Raw genomic sequence first — 21,827 nt, forward strand, 5'->3', positions numbered from 1 at the left:
ATTTTTGACTGCATTGTAGGAGATTAGTTGACTCTAAGTGTGTGTGTTTATTTTTTGGCTCTTTATACTATTCCATTCATCTATGAGTCTGTTTTTGTATCAGTTTTATATGGTTTTCATTGCTGTAGCTTTGTAGTGTGGTGTAGAACCTGCCTGCCAGTGAGGGAGACACCAAAGACACAGGTTCGCTTCCTGGGTCGGGAAGATCCCCTGGGAAAGGAAATGGCAACCCGCTCCAATATTCTTGCCTGGGATATTCCATGGACAGAGGAGCCCATGGGGTCGCAGAGTTGAACACTACTGTGCGCACACACACACAAACAAACTTGTGTAGTTCGAAGTCAATGACTGTGATACCCCTAGCTTTGTTCTTTGATGTCTATACTGCCTTGGCTCTTCAGAGTAATTTAAAATAATTTAAGAATTTTTTTTTCTAGTTCTGTGAAAAATATCATGAGTACTTTCCTACGGGTTACATTAAATTTCTGGTTGCTTTGGGTAGTATGGAATTTTAACTGTATTGATTCTTTCAGTCCATGAGCACAGGATATCTTTCCACTTCTTTGTAATATCATCTTCAATTTCCTACACTGTGATATAGTTTTCAGAGTATAGGTCTTTTTTTGGTTAAATTTATTTCTAGTAACTGAATTCTTTTTTTCAAAGGAACTTCTTCTTTCTGCTTTCTTTCTCTGGTAATTCATTATTATGGTATAGAAAAGAAACAGATTTCTTTATATTAATCCTGTATACTGCCACTTTACTGAATTCATTTATTAGTTCTAATAGTTTTTTGATGGTGACTTTAGGGTTTTTTATATATAATACCATGTAATCTTCAAAGAGTGGCAATTGTACTTCTTCCTTTCCAATCTGGATGCCTTTGTTTCTTTCTCTCATCTGATAGCTGTGGCTGGGACATCCAATACTGCATTAAAGAAAAGTGATGAGAGTGGGCATTCTTGTCTTACTTCTGATTTTAAATGAAAAGCTTTCTGTATTCCATTGAGTTTGATGTTAGCTGGGGCTTGTCATAAATGGCCTTCATTATGTTGAGATGTGTTCCCTCCATACCAACTTTGATGAGTCTTTATGGTGAATTTATTCAGTGTTTTTCCTGCATTAATTGAAATTATCTGTGATTTTTAGTATCCTTTTATTAATGTAGTATATGACATTGCTTGATGATCAGATTTGGAACCATTCTTTCATCCCTGGAATAAATCTCACTTGATCATTGTGAATAATCCATTTTGTAGACTGTTGAATTCTATTTGCTAATATTTTGCAGAGAATTTTTGTATCTCTATACATAAGAAATATTGGCCTATAATCTTTTTTTTATATATACTGCCCCTTTCAGGTTTTAGCATCAGGGTAATCATGGTCTCATAGAAAGAATTTGGGAGTATTTCCACCTCTTTGGTTTTTGGGAATAGACATTAAGGGACTTCCCTGGTGGGCCAGTGTTTAAGACTATTTCAGTGCAGAGGGCACTGATTCAATCCCTGGTGGTCAGAGAACTGGGATCCCATATGCTGTGTGGCACAAGCTTATGTATTCAGCCTTCTTTATATGTGGGATAGAATTCTCCTGTGCAGCTGCCTTGCCTGGACTTTTAATTTGGGGGAATTTTGATTGCTGATTCAGCTTCAACATTAGTAATCCGTCTACTTAGATTATCCATGGATTCCTATTCAGTTTTCAAAGGTTTTGTAATTCTAGATACATATTTCTTCTAGTTGTTCAATTTATTGACATATAACTTTACAGTATACTTTCTTTTTTCTCATAGTATTCCCTTTTGATTATTTCTCTGTGTGTGGAATCAGTTATAATTTCTCCTCTTTCATTATTTATTTTGCTTATTTAGGTCTTCTTTTTTCCTTAATGAGACAGGCTAAAGCCTTATCAACACTAATAATCTTTTCAAAAGACCTGCTTTGGGGTTCACTGATCTTTTCTAATGTAGGGGGAGTGGGGTTCTCTATTTTATTTTCTCTCTGATGTTTATTACTTCTTTCCTTCTGCTAACTTAAGGCTTTGTTCTTTTTCTAATTCCTTTGGATGGTAAATTAGGTTGTTTACTTGAGATTTTTCTTAACATCTTGAGATAGGCCTGTATCATTATAAAATCCCCTCATCATGACTACTTCTGCTGCGTCCCATCAATTTAGGGACGTTTTGTTTCTATTTTCATGTGTCTTGAGGTATTTTCCAATTTCTTCGTTGACCTGTTCATTTTGTAGTAACATGTTGTTTGGTCTCCACATATATGTTGTTTGGTCTCCACATATTTGTTCTTTTCCCATTTTTCTTTCTGTATTTGATTTCTTTGTTTCACAGCATTGTAGTAAAAAAAAATTAGAATTGTCTCTGTCCATTCAATTTGTTGAGCAGACATGTCATCTGTCTTGGAGAACATTCCATGTGCACTTGTGATGAATGTTTATGTCTCTGTTTTGGGTTAGGATATGCTGTAGATATCTATTAAGTCCAAGTGGCCAAATGCGTCTTAAGACTACTGTTTTATTCTGGATTTTCTGTCTGGATGATCTGTCCACTGCTGCTGCTGCTGCTGCTAAGCCACTTCAGTCATGTCTGACTCTGTGCGACCCCATAGATGGCAGCCCACCAGGCTCCCCCGTCCCTGGGAGTTTCCAGGCAAGAACACTGAAGTGGGTTGCCATTTCCTTCTCCAATGCATGAAAGTGAAAAGTGAAAGTGAAGTCGCTCAGTCGTGTCTAACTCCCAGCAACCCCATGGACTGCAGCCTACCAGGCTCCTCCATCCATGGGATTTTCCAGGCAAGAGTACTGGAGTGGGTTGCCATTGCCTTCTCTAGTCCACTGATGCTGCTGCTGCTAAGTCGCTTCAGTCGTGTCCGACTCTGTGCTACCCCATAGACGGCAGCCCACCAGGCTCCACTGTCCCTGGGATTCTCCAGGCAAGAACACTGGAGTGGGTTGCCATTTCCTTCTCCAAGGCATGAAAGTGAAAAGTGAAAGTGAAGTCGCTCAGTTGTGTCCGACTGTTCGCGACCCCATGGAATGCAGCTTACCAGGCTCCTCCATCCATGGGATTTTCCAGGCACAAGTACTGGAGTGGGTTGCCATTGCCTTCTCCACCACTGATGCTAATTGGATATTAAAATTCCCTATTATTATTCTATTACTCTCAATGTCTCCCTTTGTCTGTAAATACGTACTTTATTTATTTAGCTTCTCCTGTATTAATACACATATGTTAACAGCTGTTACATTCTCTTGTGTTAATGCCTTTATCATTACATAATGTCCTTTGTCTTTTATTTAGACTTTGTCTTAAAGTCTACTTTGTCTACTGAGTATTGCTACTCCAAATTCCTGTTTGTTTGCCTTTGCATGGACTATCTTTTTTCTGTCCTTTCACTTTCAGTCTGTATGTGTGTCTTTAGCTTTACTAATTTGTGATTACTCTGGGATTCATATGTTGACCTGTAACTAGATCTGCTTGTTTTAAACTAATAGTGATTTAATTTCAAGCACATTCTATGTTATTTCTCCCTTAATGCACGTTTTTTTGTCTTTAATGTCATATTTCTTGTTTAACACTTAATTGATTGTTGTAGTTATAGTTTCTTTTAATCTTTGTACTTGCTTACTTAAATGGTTGTTGCACAGGCTTTACTATATATTTACTTTACTAATGGGACTTTTCTTTCCTATACATTCTTCTGCTTGTAGCCTTTTCTTTTCCACTTGAGAGAAGACCCTTTACTGTTTCTCTTAGAGTTGTTTTAGATTTGATGAACTCCTCTAGTTTTTGCTTACCTGAAAGTTCTTTGTCTTGCCTTTGATTTTGAATGATAACCTTGCTGGGTAGAGTATCTTTAATTTGTAGGTTTTTCCCTTTTAGCACTTTCAAAGTATATGCCCCTCTGTCCTGCAAGGTTTCTGCAGAAAAATCAGTTGATAGCCTTAAGTGGGTCCCTTGTATATGACTCCTTGTTTTTTCTTACTGCCTTTAGAAGTCTCTGTTTACTTTTTGAATTTTAATTATGATATATTTTGGTGTGTGTCTCTGGGTTCATCTTGTTTGAGACTCTGTGCTTTCTGTAGCTGGATATCTGTTTCATTCTTCCATTTTGGGAAATTATTGGTCATTCTTGTTGTTCAGTTGCTAAGACGTGTCTGACTTTGTGATCTGTGGACTGCAGCACGTCAGTCTTCAGTGTCCTTAAGTATCTCCCAGAGTTGTCTCCGGGAAATTCATGTCTTTGAGTCAGTGATGCTATCTAACCATCTTATCTCTGACACCCCCTTCTGCTTTTGCCTTCAGTCTTTCCCAGCATCACGGTTTTTTCTAGTGAGTCAGCTCTTTGCGTCAGGTGGCCAAGGTATTGGAACTTCAGCTTTAGCATCAGTCTTTCCAATGAGTATTCAGGGTTGATTCCTTTAGGATCCACTGGTTTGATATCCTTGTATTCCAAGGGACTCTCAAAAATCTTCTCCAGAACCACAATTCAAAGGCATGAATACTTTGGCAGTGAGTCTTCTTTGTGATCCAACTCACACATCCATACATGACTACTGGAAAACAACTTTGAATAAACAGACCTTTGTTGGCAAGTGATGTCTCTGCTGTTTAATACGCTGTCTAGGTTTGTCATAGGTTTTTTTTCCAAGGAGCAAACGTCTTTTAACTTCATGGCTGCAGTCACCATCCACAGTGATTTTGGAGATAATAAAAATATGGTTTCTGCTTCTACTTTTCCGCCCCCTTCTTTTTGCCATGAAGTGATGGGAACAGATGCCATGATTGACTTAGTTTTTTTAACATTGAGTTTTAAGCCAGCTTTTTTACTCTCCTCTTTCACCCTCATCAAGAAGCTCCTTAGTTCCTCTTCACGTTCTGTCGTTAGAATGGTATCATCTGCATTTTTGAGGTTGTTGATAATGTCTCCTGGCAGTCTTGATTCCCACTTGTGATTCATCCCATCTTGCATTTTAAATTATGTACTCTGCATTGAAATTAAATAAGCAAGGTGACAATATACAGCCTTCTTGTACTCCTTTCTCAACTTTGAACCAGTCACCCTTCCCTGTCCATTTCACTTGCTTTTTGATCTACATACAGCTTTCTCAAGGAACAGTTAAGGTGGTCTGGTATTCTCACTCATTAAGAATTTTCCACAGTTTGTTGTGATCCACCCAGTCAAAGGCTTTAGCATACTTAATGAAGCAGAAGTAGATGATTTTCTGAAACTCCCTTGCCTTCCTATGGTCCATAAATGTTGGCAATTTGATCTCTGGTTCCTCTGCATTTTCTAAACCCAGGTTGTTTTGTTGAAGCCTAGCTTGAAAGATTTTTGATCATAGCCTTACTAGCATATGTGCTGCTGCTGCTAAGTCACTGCAGTCATGTCCAACTCTGTGCAACCCCATGGACAGCAGCCCACCAGGCTCCTCCATCCACAGGATTGTCTAGGCAAGAATACTGGAGTGGGTTGCCATTTTCTTCTCCAGCATATGTGAAAAGGGTGCAATTGTACAGAAGTTTGAACATTTTTTGGCATTGCCCTTCTTTGAGATTGGAAGGAAAACTGTCCTTTTTCAGGCCTGTGGCCACTGCTGAGTTTTCCAAATTTGCAGATGTATTGAGTGCAGCACTTTAACAGCATCATCTTTTAGGATTTTAAATAGCTCAGCTGGAATTCCATCACCTCCACTAGCTCTGTTTGTAGTATTGCATCCTAAGGCCTACTTGATTCCACACTCCAGGACGTCTATCTCTAGGTGAGTGAGCACACCTTCATGGTTATCCGTGTCATTAATACTTTTTTTTTTAATAGGTCTTCTTTGTATTTTTGCCACCTTTTCTTAATCTTCCCTGGTTCTGTTTGATGTTACCGTTTCTGTCTTTTATCATGCCTGTGCTTGCATGAACATGCTTCATATGTCTAATTTTCTTGAAGATATGTCTAGTCTTTCCCATTCTGTTGTTTTCCTCTATTAACTTTGCTTTATTCATTTAAGCAGGCCTTCTTATCTCTCCTTGTGGTTTTCTAGAATTGTGCATTCATTTGGGTATATATCTTTCCTCTTCTTTGCCTTTTGTTTCTGTTCTTTGCGCAGCTATTTGTAAAGCTTTGGCTTCAGACAATCACGTTGGCTTTTTGCATCTTTTTCTTTGGGATGGTTTCGGTCACTGCCTCCTGTACAGTATTATGAACCTCCATCCATAGTTATTCAGGCACTCTGTCTACCAGATATAATCCCTTGAATCTGTTTGTCACCCTCACTTATAATGGGTTTGATTTAGGTCATACCTGAATGGCCTAGTGGTTTTCCCTGCTTTATTCAATTTAAGCCTAAATTTTGCAATCAGGAACTCATGATCTGAGTTCATATTTTTATCAAATACATTTTTCCCCTCTTTTTCTCTCTTCTTCTGAGACCCAATTATGAGAATGTTAGAATCATTTATATTAGACCAGAGATTCCTTAACCTGTCCCTTTTTCTTCCATCACAACACACAGTTTGCAGGATCTTAATTTCTCGATGGGGAATCAAACCCAGGACCCCCTTAGTGAAAGCACTGAGTCCTAACCACTAGTCTGCCAGGGTATTGCCATACTGTTCTCATTTTTAAAATTTGTTTTCTCTTTCTGTTTTTCTGATTGGGTGATTTTTGTTATTCTATCTTCCATATCAGTTGTGCACTCTCCTGTGCCTCCTGATCTGATGTTAGTACTTTCAAGCATGTTTTTTCGGAGAAGGCAATGACACCCCACTCCAGTACTCTTGCCTGGAAAATCCCATGGATGGAGGAGCCTGGTAGGCTGCAGTCCATGGGGTCGCGAACAGTCGGACACGACTGAGCGACTTCACTTTCACTTTTCACTTTCATGCATTGGAGAAGGAAATGGCAACCCACTCCAGTGTTCTGGCCTGGAGAATCCCAGGGATGGGGAAGCCTGGTGGGCTGCCGTCTATGGGGTCACACAGAGTCGGACACGACTGAAGCGACGCAGCAGCATGTTTTTTATTTCAGTTATTTTATTCTTCACATCTGACTGGTTCTTTTTTATTGTTTATGTTCCTTGTTACAACTTTAACTATGTTCATTCATTCTTTTCTCCAGTTCAGTTACCATTCTTATTTGTTGTTGTTCGTTAGTCACCAAGTCATGTCCAACTCTTTGCGACCCTACGGACTAACAGGCTCTTCGGTCCATGACATTTCCCAGGCAGGAATGCTGGCATGGGTTGGCATTTCCTTTTCCAGGGAATATTCCCGATCAAGGGCTCGAACCCATGTCTCCTGCACTGGCAGATGGATTCTTTACCACTGAATGACCTGGAAAGCCCTAGCATTCTTGTGCTTTACATTTTGTGTTGGTTTCTGCCATATAACTAAGAATCAGTCACAAGTTTACATATATGTATGTATGTATATATATACACACATATATATGCATATGTATGTATCACCTCCCTCCTGAGTCTCCCTCTTCTTCCCACATCCCACCCCTGTTGGTCATCACAGAGCATCAGACTGGACTCCCTTTGTTATTAAGCAACTTCCCACTAATATTTTACACGTGATAGTGTATATATGTCAGTGCTGCTTTCTGAATACAGCCCACCCTCACCTTCCCCTTCTGTGTCCACAAGTTTCTTCTCTGCCAGGTTCATAAGTACCATTTTGCTACATTCCATGTATATGCCTTAATATATGATTCTTGGTTTTTTTTTTCCTCTCTTTCTGACTTCACTCTGTATAAGATGGTCTAGGTTCATCCACTATAACTGACTCAGACATGCTCCTGTTTATAGCTGGGTAAAATCCACTGTATTAATGTACCATAATTGCTATATACATTCATCTGTCACTGGACATCTAGATTGCTTCCATTTTCTAGCTATTGTAAATATTGCTGCAATAAATACTATAATTTAGTAGTGAGATTTCTGAGTCATATAGTAGATTTATTCTTAATTTTTAAAGGAATCTCCATATTGTTTTCCATTTGGCTGTATCAGTTTCCTTTTCCACCAGCATTCCCTTGCTGCTTTTAATTGTTTTTCTTTGTGTTTAATTTTTGTTAGCTTGAATAATATGTATGTTGGTGTGGTTCTTTTGGGGTTTTTCTTTATGAGAGACTCTGGGCTTCCTGGACTTGGGTGACTATTTCCTTTCCCATCACCCTAAGGAAGTTTCCAACTGTAATCTCCTCAAATAGTTTCTCATACCCTTTTCCTCTTCTTCTTCTGAAACCCCTGTTATTTGAATATTGGAGCATTTAATTTTGTCCCAGAGTCTTTAAGACTGTCCTCATTTCTTTTTCCTTCTTTTTTCTCTGTTCTTCTCTGCTTTGGTTATTTCCACCATTCTATCTTCCAGCTCATTTATCCATTCTTCTGCCTCAGTTATTCTGCTGTTGGTTCCCTCCAGTGTATTTTTATTTCAGTTCTTATGTTTTTCATTGTTGATTGTCTGTTCTTTGTCTCTTATAGGTCCTTGTCAAATGTTTCTTGTACATTTTCAATTTGTGCCTCCGTTCTTTATCCGTGCCCACATATTATTTCTGAGGTCTTGTATCATCTTTAATAATCTTACGCTGAATTCTTTTTCAGGTAGACTGCCTATTTCATCTTCATTTGCTTCATCTGGTGAAACCCTGGAGTTCTTTTACTAATGCTTTAGACTGATTGCTTGGTATATTATTTATCTGTGTTAAATTAGTTGTTTCATCTATGTTTTATCCTTGTTCTTTTGTTTGAAACAAACTCCTTTATCTTCTCATTTTGTTTTACTTTCTCTGTCTCTGTGAAATTAAGTGAAACATTTACCTATCTCATCTTTGAAGGTATGTCCTTTTGTAGGTCCCTATGCAGTCTTTGTGTGCAGTAGCTTTGGTGGGAGAGCTGGATTTAAGCAGAGAAGAATATTCCTTGGCGGTCCCTTGATTGAGGCTCCACGCTCCACTACAGTGTTTGATCCCTGGTAGTGGAGCTCGGATCCCACAAGCTGTGTGGCGTGGGCAAAATTTAAGAAATAAGACTTTAAAAATTAAAATAAAGAGGCTTCCTTGGTGGCTCAGTGGTGAAGAGTCCATCTGCCAATGCAGTGGACATGGGTTTGATCTCTGGTCCAGGAAGATCCCACATGCCACAGAGCAACTAAGACTGTATGCCAGAACTATTGAGCCTGTGCTCTAGAGCCTGGGTACTGCAATTACTGAGCCCACATGCTGCAACTACTACTAAGTCCGTTCACCCTAGAGCCTGTGCTACAGAACAAGAGAAGCCAACCCAATGAAAAGCCCATGCACAATTACAGAGTAGCCCCAGTTCACTGTAACTGAGTATGGCAAAGAAGATCCAGCATAGCCAAAAATAAGTAAATAAATCTTTAAAACAAAAAATAAAATGTGGTCAGCACAGATATGTCTTTCCTCGGGGCGTCCTTGTTAGGAAGTTGTGCTGGTGATACAATGGCTAGAGCCAGAGCCCTGTGTGAGCTGTTTTTCTCCTGTGCACAGTGGCTATCACTACCCTGTCATCAGGAGCAGGAGCCAGGTCTGGTTCCAGGGTCCTGGAAGCAGAAGCCCTGAGTGTTGCCTCTCAGTCAGTTCTGTTCTCTCCATGTTTGCACTCTCTCTGCTCCCAGCAACTGTACCTTTGCCTTGGAGGAAGCAACGCTAGAACAGGAGGGTTTTTACGGGCCAGACACACACTGAGACTGTCTAGGAAGCCAGTCAGGTATACAGACAACTCCTGATCCACAACCTCCACAAGTGCCAGCACTGGCCTAACTCACCTTATTCAGATGCAGTACTGGGTCCAGATCTGCTGCATACCCTCAAGTGTGCACTCTACTTGGCAGCAAACACTAAAACCATATCAATTCCCCTCCTTTCCTACCTGACTCTGTGGATCATTTTTACAGCCTTGGTTTTGGACATCATTCTGTCTCCAGTTTGTTTTCAGTGGGAAGGGGCTCCATATAGATGTATTTTTGTTATGTTCCTGAGGGGGAGGTGAGCTCAGGGTCCTACTTCACCTGCTTTCCTCTCAGTGTGACATTTTCTGAGTGTGCAGGGATATTCAGGAATTTTGAACTAGAATGGAATGACTTTCATACAGTGATTGTGGGAATTATGATCATCTCTAAATGCCCATGCCTTCTTTCTTTTCTCATAGGTCTTCTTTCTAAGGACCCTTTATGCGATCCTGAGGAAAAGATAGCGGCAAGACAGGATGGTAGCTGAGTGTTTGAGGGATTGTTCTCAGGTAAGAAGACAGAGCATTGTTATACAGAGTGAGCTACTGCATGCATCACATGGAAACATTTCCTTCTGGTTAGACCTATGTACACAGCTTATTAAATAAAGCCAGTCTGAGTTCCTTTTGAATTTCCTCCCCATGTGAAAGGTCTCATATTGATGAGGGATTACTCTGAATAATCTTAATATTTCAGTAATTACCTTCTGATATTATGTCATGATTGCTGCTGCGTGTGTTTTATTTTGACTGTTCTGACATGGTACAGAATGAGGGTAGATATTTCCTAGTGACCTTATTTATTAGCTTGCCCAAGTATGTGTAATTTGTTTAGGATTGTGTTATTGGTTCCATATCAATCACGAGTGGGTGTAGCTAAAAAGGAAAGCTAAGACCATTGTGTCCTGGGAGAGATGAAGAGAGACCTTGAGGCCCTCTGTTGATATTGGGGCTCCCTTCCTCATTCTCCACTGTACATTGTTGGAGATTTTACTTTACTGAAACTACTTTGTGTGCGATGGTTTAGGACTCAGTGACCTTTGCTGATGTGGCTGTGTACTTCACCCAGGAAGAGTGGACTTTACTGAACCCCTTTCAAAGAAAGCTATATAGAAATGTGATGCTGGAAAACTACAAGAACCTGACCACAGCAGGTAAGGCTGCCATCATTCCAGTACACTCTTAGGGAGCGGACATATATGTGCTGTACCTTCTATGTTCCAAGATGGGTGATGCCAATCTGAACACAATGGAAACTAGTAGACACTCGTATCTAAAGAATGAGTTTTACTCCAGTATACTTTCTGTAACAATGTGCTTTGAGAACTAACAGCATTATCATGACTCTTGTTTGAAATACGCATTCTCAAGAGTTCACCTTTGGCATAGTGAATGAAACTTTGAAATTTGGGCCCAGTTATCTGTTTTAACAGGCAGTGGGCATGATTCTTGAAACCAGCATTTGGCAACCACTAGTTTAGCAGCTTTTCCATGAGGCCAAACATCTCTTTTACATTTATTTCATTTCCCGTTTAACAACATTCTCAATGCTTTGTAAATGTTCACATAGGTCTGAATATGTTTTTCACTGACCACAGATACAATCTCTTTGACCCACAGAAACAGGAGCTGTTTGCCTTTTTCTCTCTTTAAAAATAATTACCACATTCATTCTAATGATTTGATTAGATATAGGACCTGATTCATGGGAAGGTTTGTCATGTTTGACAGGGACTTTTTCATTAATATATCTTTCTTCATGAACAGGATATCAGGCATTCAAACCCACTTTAGTCTCTTGGTTGGAACAAGATGTATTAAAAACTGTGGAGAGAGGAATCCTCCAAGGTGAGCAATTATAAAGAACTTCCCATGTCAATTCAATTTCAGTGTGTTTTGAATTTATAAGAAGGAAGCTTATTGAAATGGGCTTTCTCTCAGAAGGCTGAGGACATTGGTTTCTAATGTTCTGTGACTTCTTGAACTTCTCATACAAACATACATTTAATCAGACTTTCCTGTGATCTCACAAAATAGTCTTTTCTTTCTGTATTAGTTATATATTTTTTTTGGAGGAGTGAGGGTGCTGAATATGGGCTCTTTGTTGCTGCGTGCAGGCTTTCTCCAGTTGCAGCAATCAGGGGCTACTCTACTTTTGGTGTGCAGGCTTCTCATTGGTTAGTTTCTCTTGTTGCAGACAATGAGCTCTAGGGCCTTGAGACTCACTAGTTGTGTCACTTGGGCTCTACAGCACAGGCTCAGTTGTAGCACATAACCTTGGCTCTTCCACAGCACATGCCATATTAGTTTCAGGACCAGAGCTCTCACATGTGTCCTCTGCATTGGTAGGCAGATTCTTAATCACTGGCCCACCAGTGAAGTCCCTTAGTTTTATCATGTTGATGTATGTTCTTTGTCCAGAACTTTCCCTAATAATATTCTCTTTTCTTCCTTTTTACTCTCCATAGACTCGTCTTTTAAATCAAGTACTCAATACATATATATATTCTTGTTTAATTTTTGTCATAGTCAAATTCCTCATGTCTGTCTTGCCTTATTAAAAGATATGTCAAATTGGAAACTTATACAGATGAGCCTTACTGTTTTTAACCCCTTTAACATCCACTTCTTTGTGCAAAGTCTTAAATTTGTTATTCTCTTTTCCTTTAGAATGGGAAATGCAACTTATATCCAATGACTTGGGAATTCAGCAGGATATTTTGCCAGAAAAAACATCAAATAGGGTACAAATGGTAAGATCAGTAAGTTTCATTCATAAAAAAAATACTTATTTTCCTTTTAGTTAATATTGGGATTTCCATACAGCATGAACATTAGTGATAGATATTTGAGTGGCATTCACCCCAGATAGCAGTGTCTGTCAACAAATTCTAATTATGATCAACTTGGGAATATCCTAACCCAAGGTTCAAAATAGTTGCTGCAGACTTCCCACGAGGAATCATTCCCATGTATATAATTAGGCAATTAACTTTGAGAACAATTAATGAAATTGTAGTGAACTGTTTTATGATTAGAATATATGGCACCTCATTGTGTCAAAAGGATTTCATCATTTAACTGTAAAGAAATCAACAGGGCAGGAAGTGTATGAATATAACAGAGATGGTAAAAATCATCATCCTCTCTGTAATGATGTTTCCGTTTTGAGATGGATAGGATCAGTTAATGAATCTGAGAGATCTTTGAATCATCATCCATCCATTTCTCCACAGACACAAAGCCACAATGGGCAGGAACTGTATGACTGTGAGCACAGCCGGAAAGACTTCAGTGACAGTGACTACTTGTACCATAGTATACACAGAAGAACTGAAAATGGAGGCAATTCTCACGAATATAATCATTATGGAAAAAGCTTCCTTATTCTGCACAATGAATCCTTTACTGGAGACAAATGTTCCATGTTTAATCAGTGTGGAAAAGCCATCAGGCTGACTCCAGATACTGTGCACTGGCAATCTAGCATACAAGAGAAAGCCTTAGAACACAGAGATTGTGGGCAATCCTTTGCTAATGGGTCTTTTCTTCAGGCACGAGTGAGAGCTCAGAAGAAAAAAAGACATGACAACTGGAATGAATGTGGGAGAGCTTCCATTCAGTCAACAAGCCTCCATGGACATGTACCAACTCACACAGCTAACAAACATTACATATATGAGGATTCTGGAAAAGTCTCCGATGCAACCCTAAGCCGTAGACAACATATAAAAACACACACTGGAGAGAAGCCTTTTCAGTGTGACACGTGTGGAAAAGCCTTTGGATCATCCTCATACCTACGCATTCACATACGAATTCATACTGGAATAAAACCCTACAAATGTAAGAGATGTGGGAAAGCATTTGTATCCTCCTCATACCTTCAAGTTCACAGTCGAATTCACACTGGAATAAAACCCTACAAATGTAAGGAATGTGGGAAAGACTTCTCTCAATCCTCAAACCTCACTGGACATATGAAAACTCACACTAAAGACCAGCCCTATAAGTGTAAGGTATGTGGGAAAGACTTCCATCGATCCTCAGACCTCACTGGACATACGAAAACTCACACTGGAGAGCAACTGTATAAATGTAAGGAATGTGGGAAAGCCTTTGGGTCATCCTCACACCTTCGTGTTCACGGTCAAATTCACACTGGAATAAAACTATACAAATGTCAAGAATGTGGGAAAACCTTCACTGGTTCCTCTCGCCTTATTGAACACATGAACACTCACACTGGAGAGAAGCCTTTTAAGTGTGACACATGTGGGAAAACCTTCACTCAATCCTCATGCCTTACTAAACATATGAAAACACACACTGGAGAAAAGCCTCTTAAGTGTGACATATGTGGGACAACTTTTACTCAAACCTCATACCTTACTCAGCATATGAGAACACACACTGGAGAGAAGCCTTTTAAGTGTGACAAATGTGGGAAGGCCTTTGCTGCTTACTCATATCTTAGTAACCATTTCAGAACTCACACTGGAGAGAAGCCTTTTAAGTGTGACACATGTGGGAAAACCTTTGTTCAATCCTCAGGCCTTTCTCAACATAAGAAAACTCACACTGGAGAAAAGCCATTTAAATGTGACACATGTGGGAAAACCTTCAGTCAATCCTCATACCTTTCTCGGCATATGAGAACACACACTGGAGAGAAGCCTTATAAGTGTGACACATGTGGGAAAGGCTTTGGGTTTTCTTCTATTCTTCGTAGACATTTACAGTCTCATACTGGGGAGAAGACTGCTAAATGTGAAAAATGTGGGAAAACCTTCACTCGAGCCTCAGGTCTTAGTCAACATATGACGACACACACTGGAGAGAAGCCTTATAAGTGTGACAAATGTGGGAAGGCCTTTGCTGACTCCTCGTGTCTTACTAAACATTTTAGAACTCACACTGGAGAGAAGCCTTTTAAGTGTGACAAGTGTGGGAAGGCCTTTGCTGTTTCTTCTCGTCTTACTAAACATTTTAGAACTCACACTGGAGAGAAGCCTTTTGAGTGCAATATATGTGGGAAAACATTTACCACTTCTTTGTCTGTTACCATGCACAAGCGAAGACACACTGGAGAGAAACCATATTCTTGTAAGGAACATGGGTAAACCTTTTTATGTTCCTCAATACTGACTTCCTATGTACAATGACGTTGGGAGAGAAGCCATTGGAACATGATATGTGGGAAAGCCCTTACTGATTACTCCTTGCCGGAGTCCAGCTCCAGCAGCCAGGGATTCAACCTGAAGGGGTAGGCAGTGTCGGCGAGAGAAACTGAGGCAGCCTCTCAGTTTTCTTGGACTGCCTGTTTATTTCAAGCTTATGATTCTCTTTTATTCTTTTACAAAAGCATTAGGTCAGAGGTTTGATATTTTTAGTTCCCATTGACCCAGATTTATTTTTCTCCAAAAATCAATGTTGCCCCTCAAAAGGAGTTCCTTCCTCAGCAATTCTTTCATCTACTTTTTCTCATGTGTCCTTGTGAATACACTGTTACTCATGCTAATGTCTGGGCTGCATACCATATTCCTCAGTTTATTTCTTATGTTTCTAAGTCCTGTTTGCCCCTAGTATCCTAAGTTCACTATTTCTTAGAAAGGGCTTCTAGCTAATATCTCTAAAGTCCCTAATTTCTATAAGCTATAGTAGAATATTGTAACATTACAACAATCCTTAAATCTTTAGCTTCTAACTATTTTAATTATTCCTAAGCCCTAAATTCAGCAAACTCCTTTGCCATAAACACTTTTCTCACAAATAGGCTTCAGATAGGAATCCCTCCCATGGTCTCAAGCTGTGGTCTCTGTGCTCACCCTGGAACATTTTTTTGTAAAAGTCCTTGAACAAATGTCAGTGATTAACTTTATGAATTATTCTTTGAGCACAGCTGCAGAAGGCTTTATGCCTTCTCCTGCTCCTCTCAAAAACAGTAAGCACTTTAATAGTCTCTCAGCCAACTCAGCCAAGGAAAGGAAAAAACAAGTCAGAATCACAAAACCTAATTCCTTCATTCTGGGTCCATGCCTACAGAAAAAAGGGAGGGTGTTTAGGGCCGTGCCTCTATTTTGTCAGTAATGCCTAACACAGCTCCTGACAACTCCTGTCTTAACATTTTGTTTTTAATATTTGACTGCACTGTGCAGCATATGAAACCTTAGTTCTCCGACTGGAGATGTGACACATGCCCCCTGTATTGGAAGGTAGAGCCTTAACTGCTGGAGAACCAAGGAGGTCCCCTACTAAATATTTTCAAAATCAACACAGGAGAGAATCCTTTTGAGGGTAATAAACATGGGAAAGGATTTATTCACCAATTCTTCACCCTTTAGCATTCACTAATGTATGCACACTGGAAAAACACCATAAACTTCAGGAATATGGGGATCAGTTTTATCATTCGTATCTCAGTAGTAATGGAAAAAGTAAGGAGACTAGTTCAGGATTTCCTTCTGCCTGAATCTATCATGTCTTGTCACTAGAGCAAAGCCTAGAGTTCCTGATCACAACACAAACACACAGTTCAACCCATGGTGACTCCTGCACACCAGGTCCCTGCAGTGGCATGAAAGGCGAGGTGATGCCTTTGCACCAGCCAGGTAGATTGGAACCCAGATATCTACAAGGGCAGTTCCAGGAGCTACTGGGCTCCCCTGAGCTGGGAATGCAGAGCACTGTCTTGTGGGGGCTTCTTCCTTGAAATACTTCTTGCAGGCTGATGTGTGTCAAGACTCACCTTTCTTTTTGTAGATGACATAACCTATACATATAAAACTCTAAAGATGCCACCAGAAAATCATTAGAGCTAATCAATTAATTTAGCAAAGTTGGAAGAAATAAAATTAATATGTGGAAATCCCTTGCATTCTTGTACACTAACATTGAAAAATAAGAGATACTAAGGAAACAATTCCATCACCATCGCAACACAAAGAATGAAATACCAAGGGATAAACCTACCTAAGCAGACAAAAGATCTCTGTACAGAAAATTATAAGATACTGATGAAAGAAATCAAAGGTAACACAAAGAGTTGGAGACATGTATCATGTTGTTATTAGAAGAATCCATATTCTGAAAATGACTGTACTATCCAGTGATATCTACAGATTCAGTGCAATACTCATGGCATTTTTCACAGAACTAGAAAGAAAAAAATTTTAATTTGTCTGGAAACACAAAAGACCCCAAATAGCCAAAGCAGTCTTGAGAAAGAGTGGAGGTGGAACAATCAACCTTCATGACTTCAGACTATACTACAAAGCTACACTCATTAAGAGAGTATGGTCCTGGCACAGAAACATAGACCAATGGTAAAAGATATAAAGCCCAAAGGTAAATCCACACACCTGTGGGCACCTTTTCTTGGACAAAGGATGCAAGAATATACAATGGAGAAAAGACAGCTTCTTTTAAAAGTGGTACTGGAAAAACTGGACAGCCTCATGTAAAAGAATGAAATTAGAACACTTCCTAACACCATACACAAAAGAAATTTAAAATGGGTTAAAGACCTAAATGTAAGGCCAGAAACTATAATATTCTTAGAGGAAAATATAGGCAGAACACTCTTTGATATAAATGACAGCATTCTCTCTTTGACCCACCTCCTAGCATAATAGAAATAAAAACAAAAATAAACAAGTGGGACCTAATTAAATGTTCTAGCACATGAAAGGAAGCTATAAACAAGATGAAAAGACAACCCTCAGAATAGGAGAAAATAATTGCAGTGAAACAACTGAAAAAGGATTAATCTACAGAATATATAAGCAGCTTAGGCAGATCAAATACCAGAGAAACAACCCAGTCAAAAAATCAGCAGAAGACCTACACAGACATTTCTCTAAAGAAGACATAGAGGTAGCCCCCAGACACATGAAAAGATGCTCCACATCACTCATGAGTGAAATACAAATGAAGTCTACAATGAAGTATCACCTCACATTGGTCAGAATGCCCATCATTAAAAGATCTAAAAACAGTAAATGCTGGAGAAGGTGTGGAGAAAAGCGAACCTTCTTATATTGTTAGTGGGAATGTAAGTTGATACGTCCACTATGAAGAATAGTATGGAGATTTCTTTAAAAACTAGGACTAAAACTAACATGACCCAGCATCCCACTGCTGGGCATATACCATGAGAAAACCATAATTGAAAATGACACATGTACCCCAGTGTTCATTGCAGCACAGTTTGCAGTGGATAGGACAGAGAAGCAAGCTTTATGTTCATTGACAGATGAATGAATAAAGGAGTTGTGGTACATATGTACAACTGAATGTTACTCACCAATACAAGCAATGTCCTCGAGTCAGTTCTGGTGAGTTTGATGAACCTAGAGCTTATTACACAGAGTGAAGTAAGTCAAAAAGAGAAAAACAAAGATTGTATACTAATACTTATGTGGTTTAGTTGCTAAGTCATGTCCGACTCTTGTGACCCCATGGACTGTAGCCTGCCCGGCTCTCATCCATAGGATTTTCCACACAGGAATACTGGAATGGGTTGCCATTTCCTTCTCCAAACACATACGTATGGAACCTAAAAAATTATATTTGTGAACCTATTTGCAGGGAAGCCATAGAAGTGCAGACCTGGAGAACAGACTTGGGCTGAGGCTGAAAGGGAGGAGGTGGGATAAATTAAGAGAACGGTATTTGAATCTGCTTATAACATGGGAGACCTGGGTTTGATCCCTGAGTTGGGAAAATCTCCTGGAGAAGGGAACAACTACCCACTCCAATATCCTTGCCTAGAGAATTCCAGGGCCAGAAGAGCCTGATGGGTTACAGTCCATGGGGTCCCAACTGAGCAACTTGGAAAATCACTTAGTCAGACACTACTGAGCAACTCACTCACTGACGTATATACAACAGATAGCTAATGGGAAGTTGCTATACAACACAAGGAGCTCAACCTGGTTCTGAGCGGTAGGATGGTGTGTGTGTTGGGAGGAAGGTTCAAGAAGGAGGGTACATAGGTATTCTTATGGCTGATTCATGTTGTATGGCAGAAACCAACACAACATTGTAAATCAATTACTCTCCAATTTAAAAAAACATTTTTTAAATAATGTTCACCTTTCCCCACCAGCACTGACAGTCAGTGATGTCTGTCCACTACTGTCCTTGCATGACCCACTGCATTTGATTCACCCTCTGGTACCTGCCTGTGAACAGGGAGTTCCTGTTTTTGTATGACTGAGGCAGCTGTACTTGTGAGACTACTGATCTCCCCAGCAGGCTGCCTACAGAAGTGACCCTGCATGTGGGTATTTTAAAATACTGTTTTGTGGGACTACCCTGGTGGTCCAATTGTTAAGAATCCACCTTGCAATGCAGGAGATTCAGGAGACACAGATCCATTCTCTGGGTGGGAAACAAGCATCTCACATGCAGTGGGGCAACTAAGCTATTGCACCACACATGGAGAAAAGCCCCTTACAACCTTGAAGTCCCAGTGCATCACACACAAAGAATAATGTTTTGTGTGAGAGGTTTTGTTCAGTGTACTAAGTCTTGGAAATAACCAGCTAACCAGTTTCTTTATATTCTCTTTTATCATACGCTACATTTCTCCATTTACAATCTGACTTTAGTAGTTTTTTAAAACTAACATTTTCTAAGAATCTGAGTTTGGTTTACTAATTCATTTAAAATACCCATTTTAAATAAACAGCTGAAGGTCAGTTTTCATTCCAATCCCAAAGAAAGGCAATGCCAAAGAATGCTCAAACAACCTCACAATTGCACTCATCTCACATGCTAGGAAAGTAATGCTCAAAATTCTCCAAGCCAGGCTTCAGCGATATGTGAACTGTGAAATTCCAGATGTTCAAGCTGGTTTTAGAAAAGGCAGAGGAACCAGAGATCAAATTGCCAACATCTGCTGGATCATGGAAAAAGCAAGAGAGTTCCAGAAACACATCTATTTCTGCTTTATTGACTATACCAAAGCCTTTGACTGTGTGGATCACAATAAACTGGAAAATTCTGAAAGAGATGGCAATATCAGACCACCTGACCTGCCTCTTGAGAAACCTATATGCAGGTCAGGAAGCAACAGTTAGAACTGGACATGGAACAACAGACTGGTTCCAAACAGGAAAAGGAGTACGTCAAGGCTGTATATTGTCACCTTGCTTATTCTATGCAGAGTACATCATGAGAAATGCTGGGCTGGAAGAAGCACAAGCTGGAATCAAGATTGCCGGGAGAAATATCAATAACCTCAGATATGCAGATGACACCGCCCTTATGGCAGAACGTGAAGAGGAACTAAAAAGCCTCTTGATGAAAGTGCAAGAGGAGAGTGAACAAGTTGGCTTAAAGCTCAACATTCAGAAAATGGAGATCATGGCATCTGTCCCATCACTTCATGGGAAATAGACGGGGAAACAGTGGAAACAGTGTCAGACTTTATTTCTTTGGGCTCCAAAATCACTGCAGATGGTGATTGCAGCCATGAAATTAAAAGACACTTACTCCTTGGAAGGAAAGCTATGGCCAACCTAGATAGCATATTAAAAAGCAAAGACATTACTTTGCCAACAAAGGTCCGTCTAGCCAAACCTATGGTTTTTCCAGTGGTCATGTATGGATGTGAGAGTTGGACTGTAAAGAAAGCTGAATGCCAAAGAATTGATGCTTTTGAACTGTGGTATTGGAGAAGACTCTTGAGACTCCCTTGGACTGCAAGGAGATCAGTCCTGGGTGTTCATTGGAAGGACTGATGTTGAAGCTGAAACTCTGATACTTTGGCCACCTCATGTGAAGAGCTGACTCATTTGAAAAGACCCTGATGCTGGGAGGGATTTGAGGGCAGGAGGAGAAGGGAACGACAGAGGATGAGATGGCTGGATGACATCACCGACTCAATGGACATGAGTTTGGGTAAACTCCGGGAGCTGGTGATGGACAGGGAGGCCTGGCATGCTGCGATTCATGGAAAGAGTCAGACATGACTGAGTGACTGAACTGAACTGAAAGAAACCTCTAGCACTTTAGGGTCTTCTGCACAGATATTTTATACAGCTGAGTCTAAGAGAGGCACTGCTGATCAACTAGTTTTAAAACTTTTTTCGCCAGATGTACTTCTGGAAGATCCACTAAATACTACTGTTAGTAATTCTCTACTCACAATTTTCTACTATTTTAAGATGTACATCATGTAAAATTTACTGTGTTAACTATTGTTCGGTTCAGTTCAATTGCTCAGTCGTGTCCGACTCTTTGCGGCCCTATGAATTGCAGCACGCCAGGCCTCCCTGTCCATCACCAGCTCGCGGAGTTTACACAAACTCATATCCATCGAGTCGGTGATGCCATCCAGCCATCTCATCCTCTGTCGTCCCCTTCTCCTCCTGTCCCTAATCCCTCCCAGCATCAGAGTCTTTTCCAATGAGTCAGCTCTTCGCATGAGGTGGCTAAAGTATTGGAGTTTCAGCTTTAGCATCAGTCCTTCCAAAGAACACCCAGGACTGATCTTTAGAATAGACTGGTTGGATCTCCTTGCAGTTCAAGGGACTCTCATGAGTCTTCTGCAACACCACAGTTGAAAAACAGCATAAATTCTTTGGCGCTCAGCTTTCTTCCAAGTCTTATACCAGTACCTATAAGATAATATTTAATAAATGTTTAAAGGCATGAGTCAAACCATTGCTATTATTAGCATCAGAAAGAAACTGGTTTCATCTTTTGTGGGAAAAAAAGGACAAAATAGAAAAAAATTAACTTGGGAGCAGAGAAATGTTTCAATTTTTTTCTTTTCTAGTTTTTGAAAGTGAAATCCTGAAAGTGAATGTGAAATCACTCAGTCGTGTCCGACTCTTTGCGACCCCATGGACTGTAGCCTACAAGACTCCTCCATCCATGAAATTTTTCAGGCAAGAGAACTGGAGTGGGTTGCCATTTCTTTCTCCAGGGGAACTTCCCGACCCACGGATCAAACCCATGTCTCCTGCATTGCAAGCAGATGCTTTTATCACCTGAGCCACCAAGGGAAGTTTTTCTAGTTTTTGCCAGATACTAAACTTTGGAGAA

General features: G+C 40.0%; 1 protein-coding gene across 1 annotated transcript in view; it reads left to right on the forward strand.

The window, feature by feature from the left end:
• The window catches only part of LOC128050521 (zinc finger protein 26-like), a 56,076-nt gene extending 41,183 nt beyond the window's left edge, over positions 1-14,893 (forward strand). The window contains exons 3-7 of the mRNA XM_052642772.1: positions 10,191-10,280; positions 10,798-10,924; positions 11,538-11,618; positions 12,441-12,523; positions 13,007-14,893. Of these exons, the coding sequence (XP_052498732.1) occupies positions 10,248-10,280; positions 10,798-10,924; positions 11,538-11,618; positions 12,441-12,523; positions 13,007-14,893 (2,211 nt within the window). The 5' untranslated portion in view covers positions 10,191-10,247. The remainder of the gene's footprint in view (positions 1-10,190; positions 10,281-10,797; positions 10,925-11,537; positions 11,619-12,440; positions 12,524-13,006) is intronic.
• The last annotated feature ends 6,934 nt before the right edge of the window (positions 14,894-21,827 follow it).

Source organism: Budorcas taxicolor, chromosome 7 (assembly GCF_023091745.1).
Source record: "Budorcas taxicolor isolate Tak-1 chromosome 7, Takin1.1, whole genome shotgun sequence".
NCBI lineage: Eukaryota > Metazoa > Chordata > Mammalia > Artiodactyla > Bovidae > Budorcas > Budorcas taxicolor.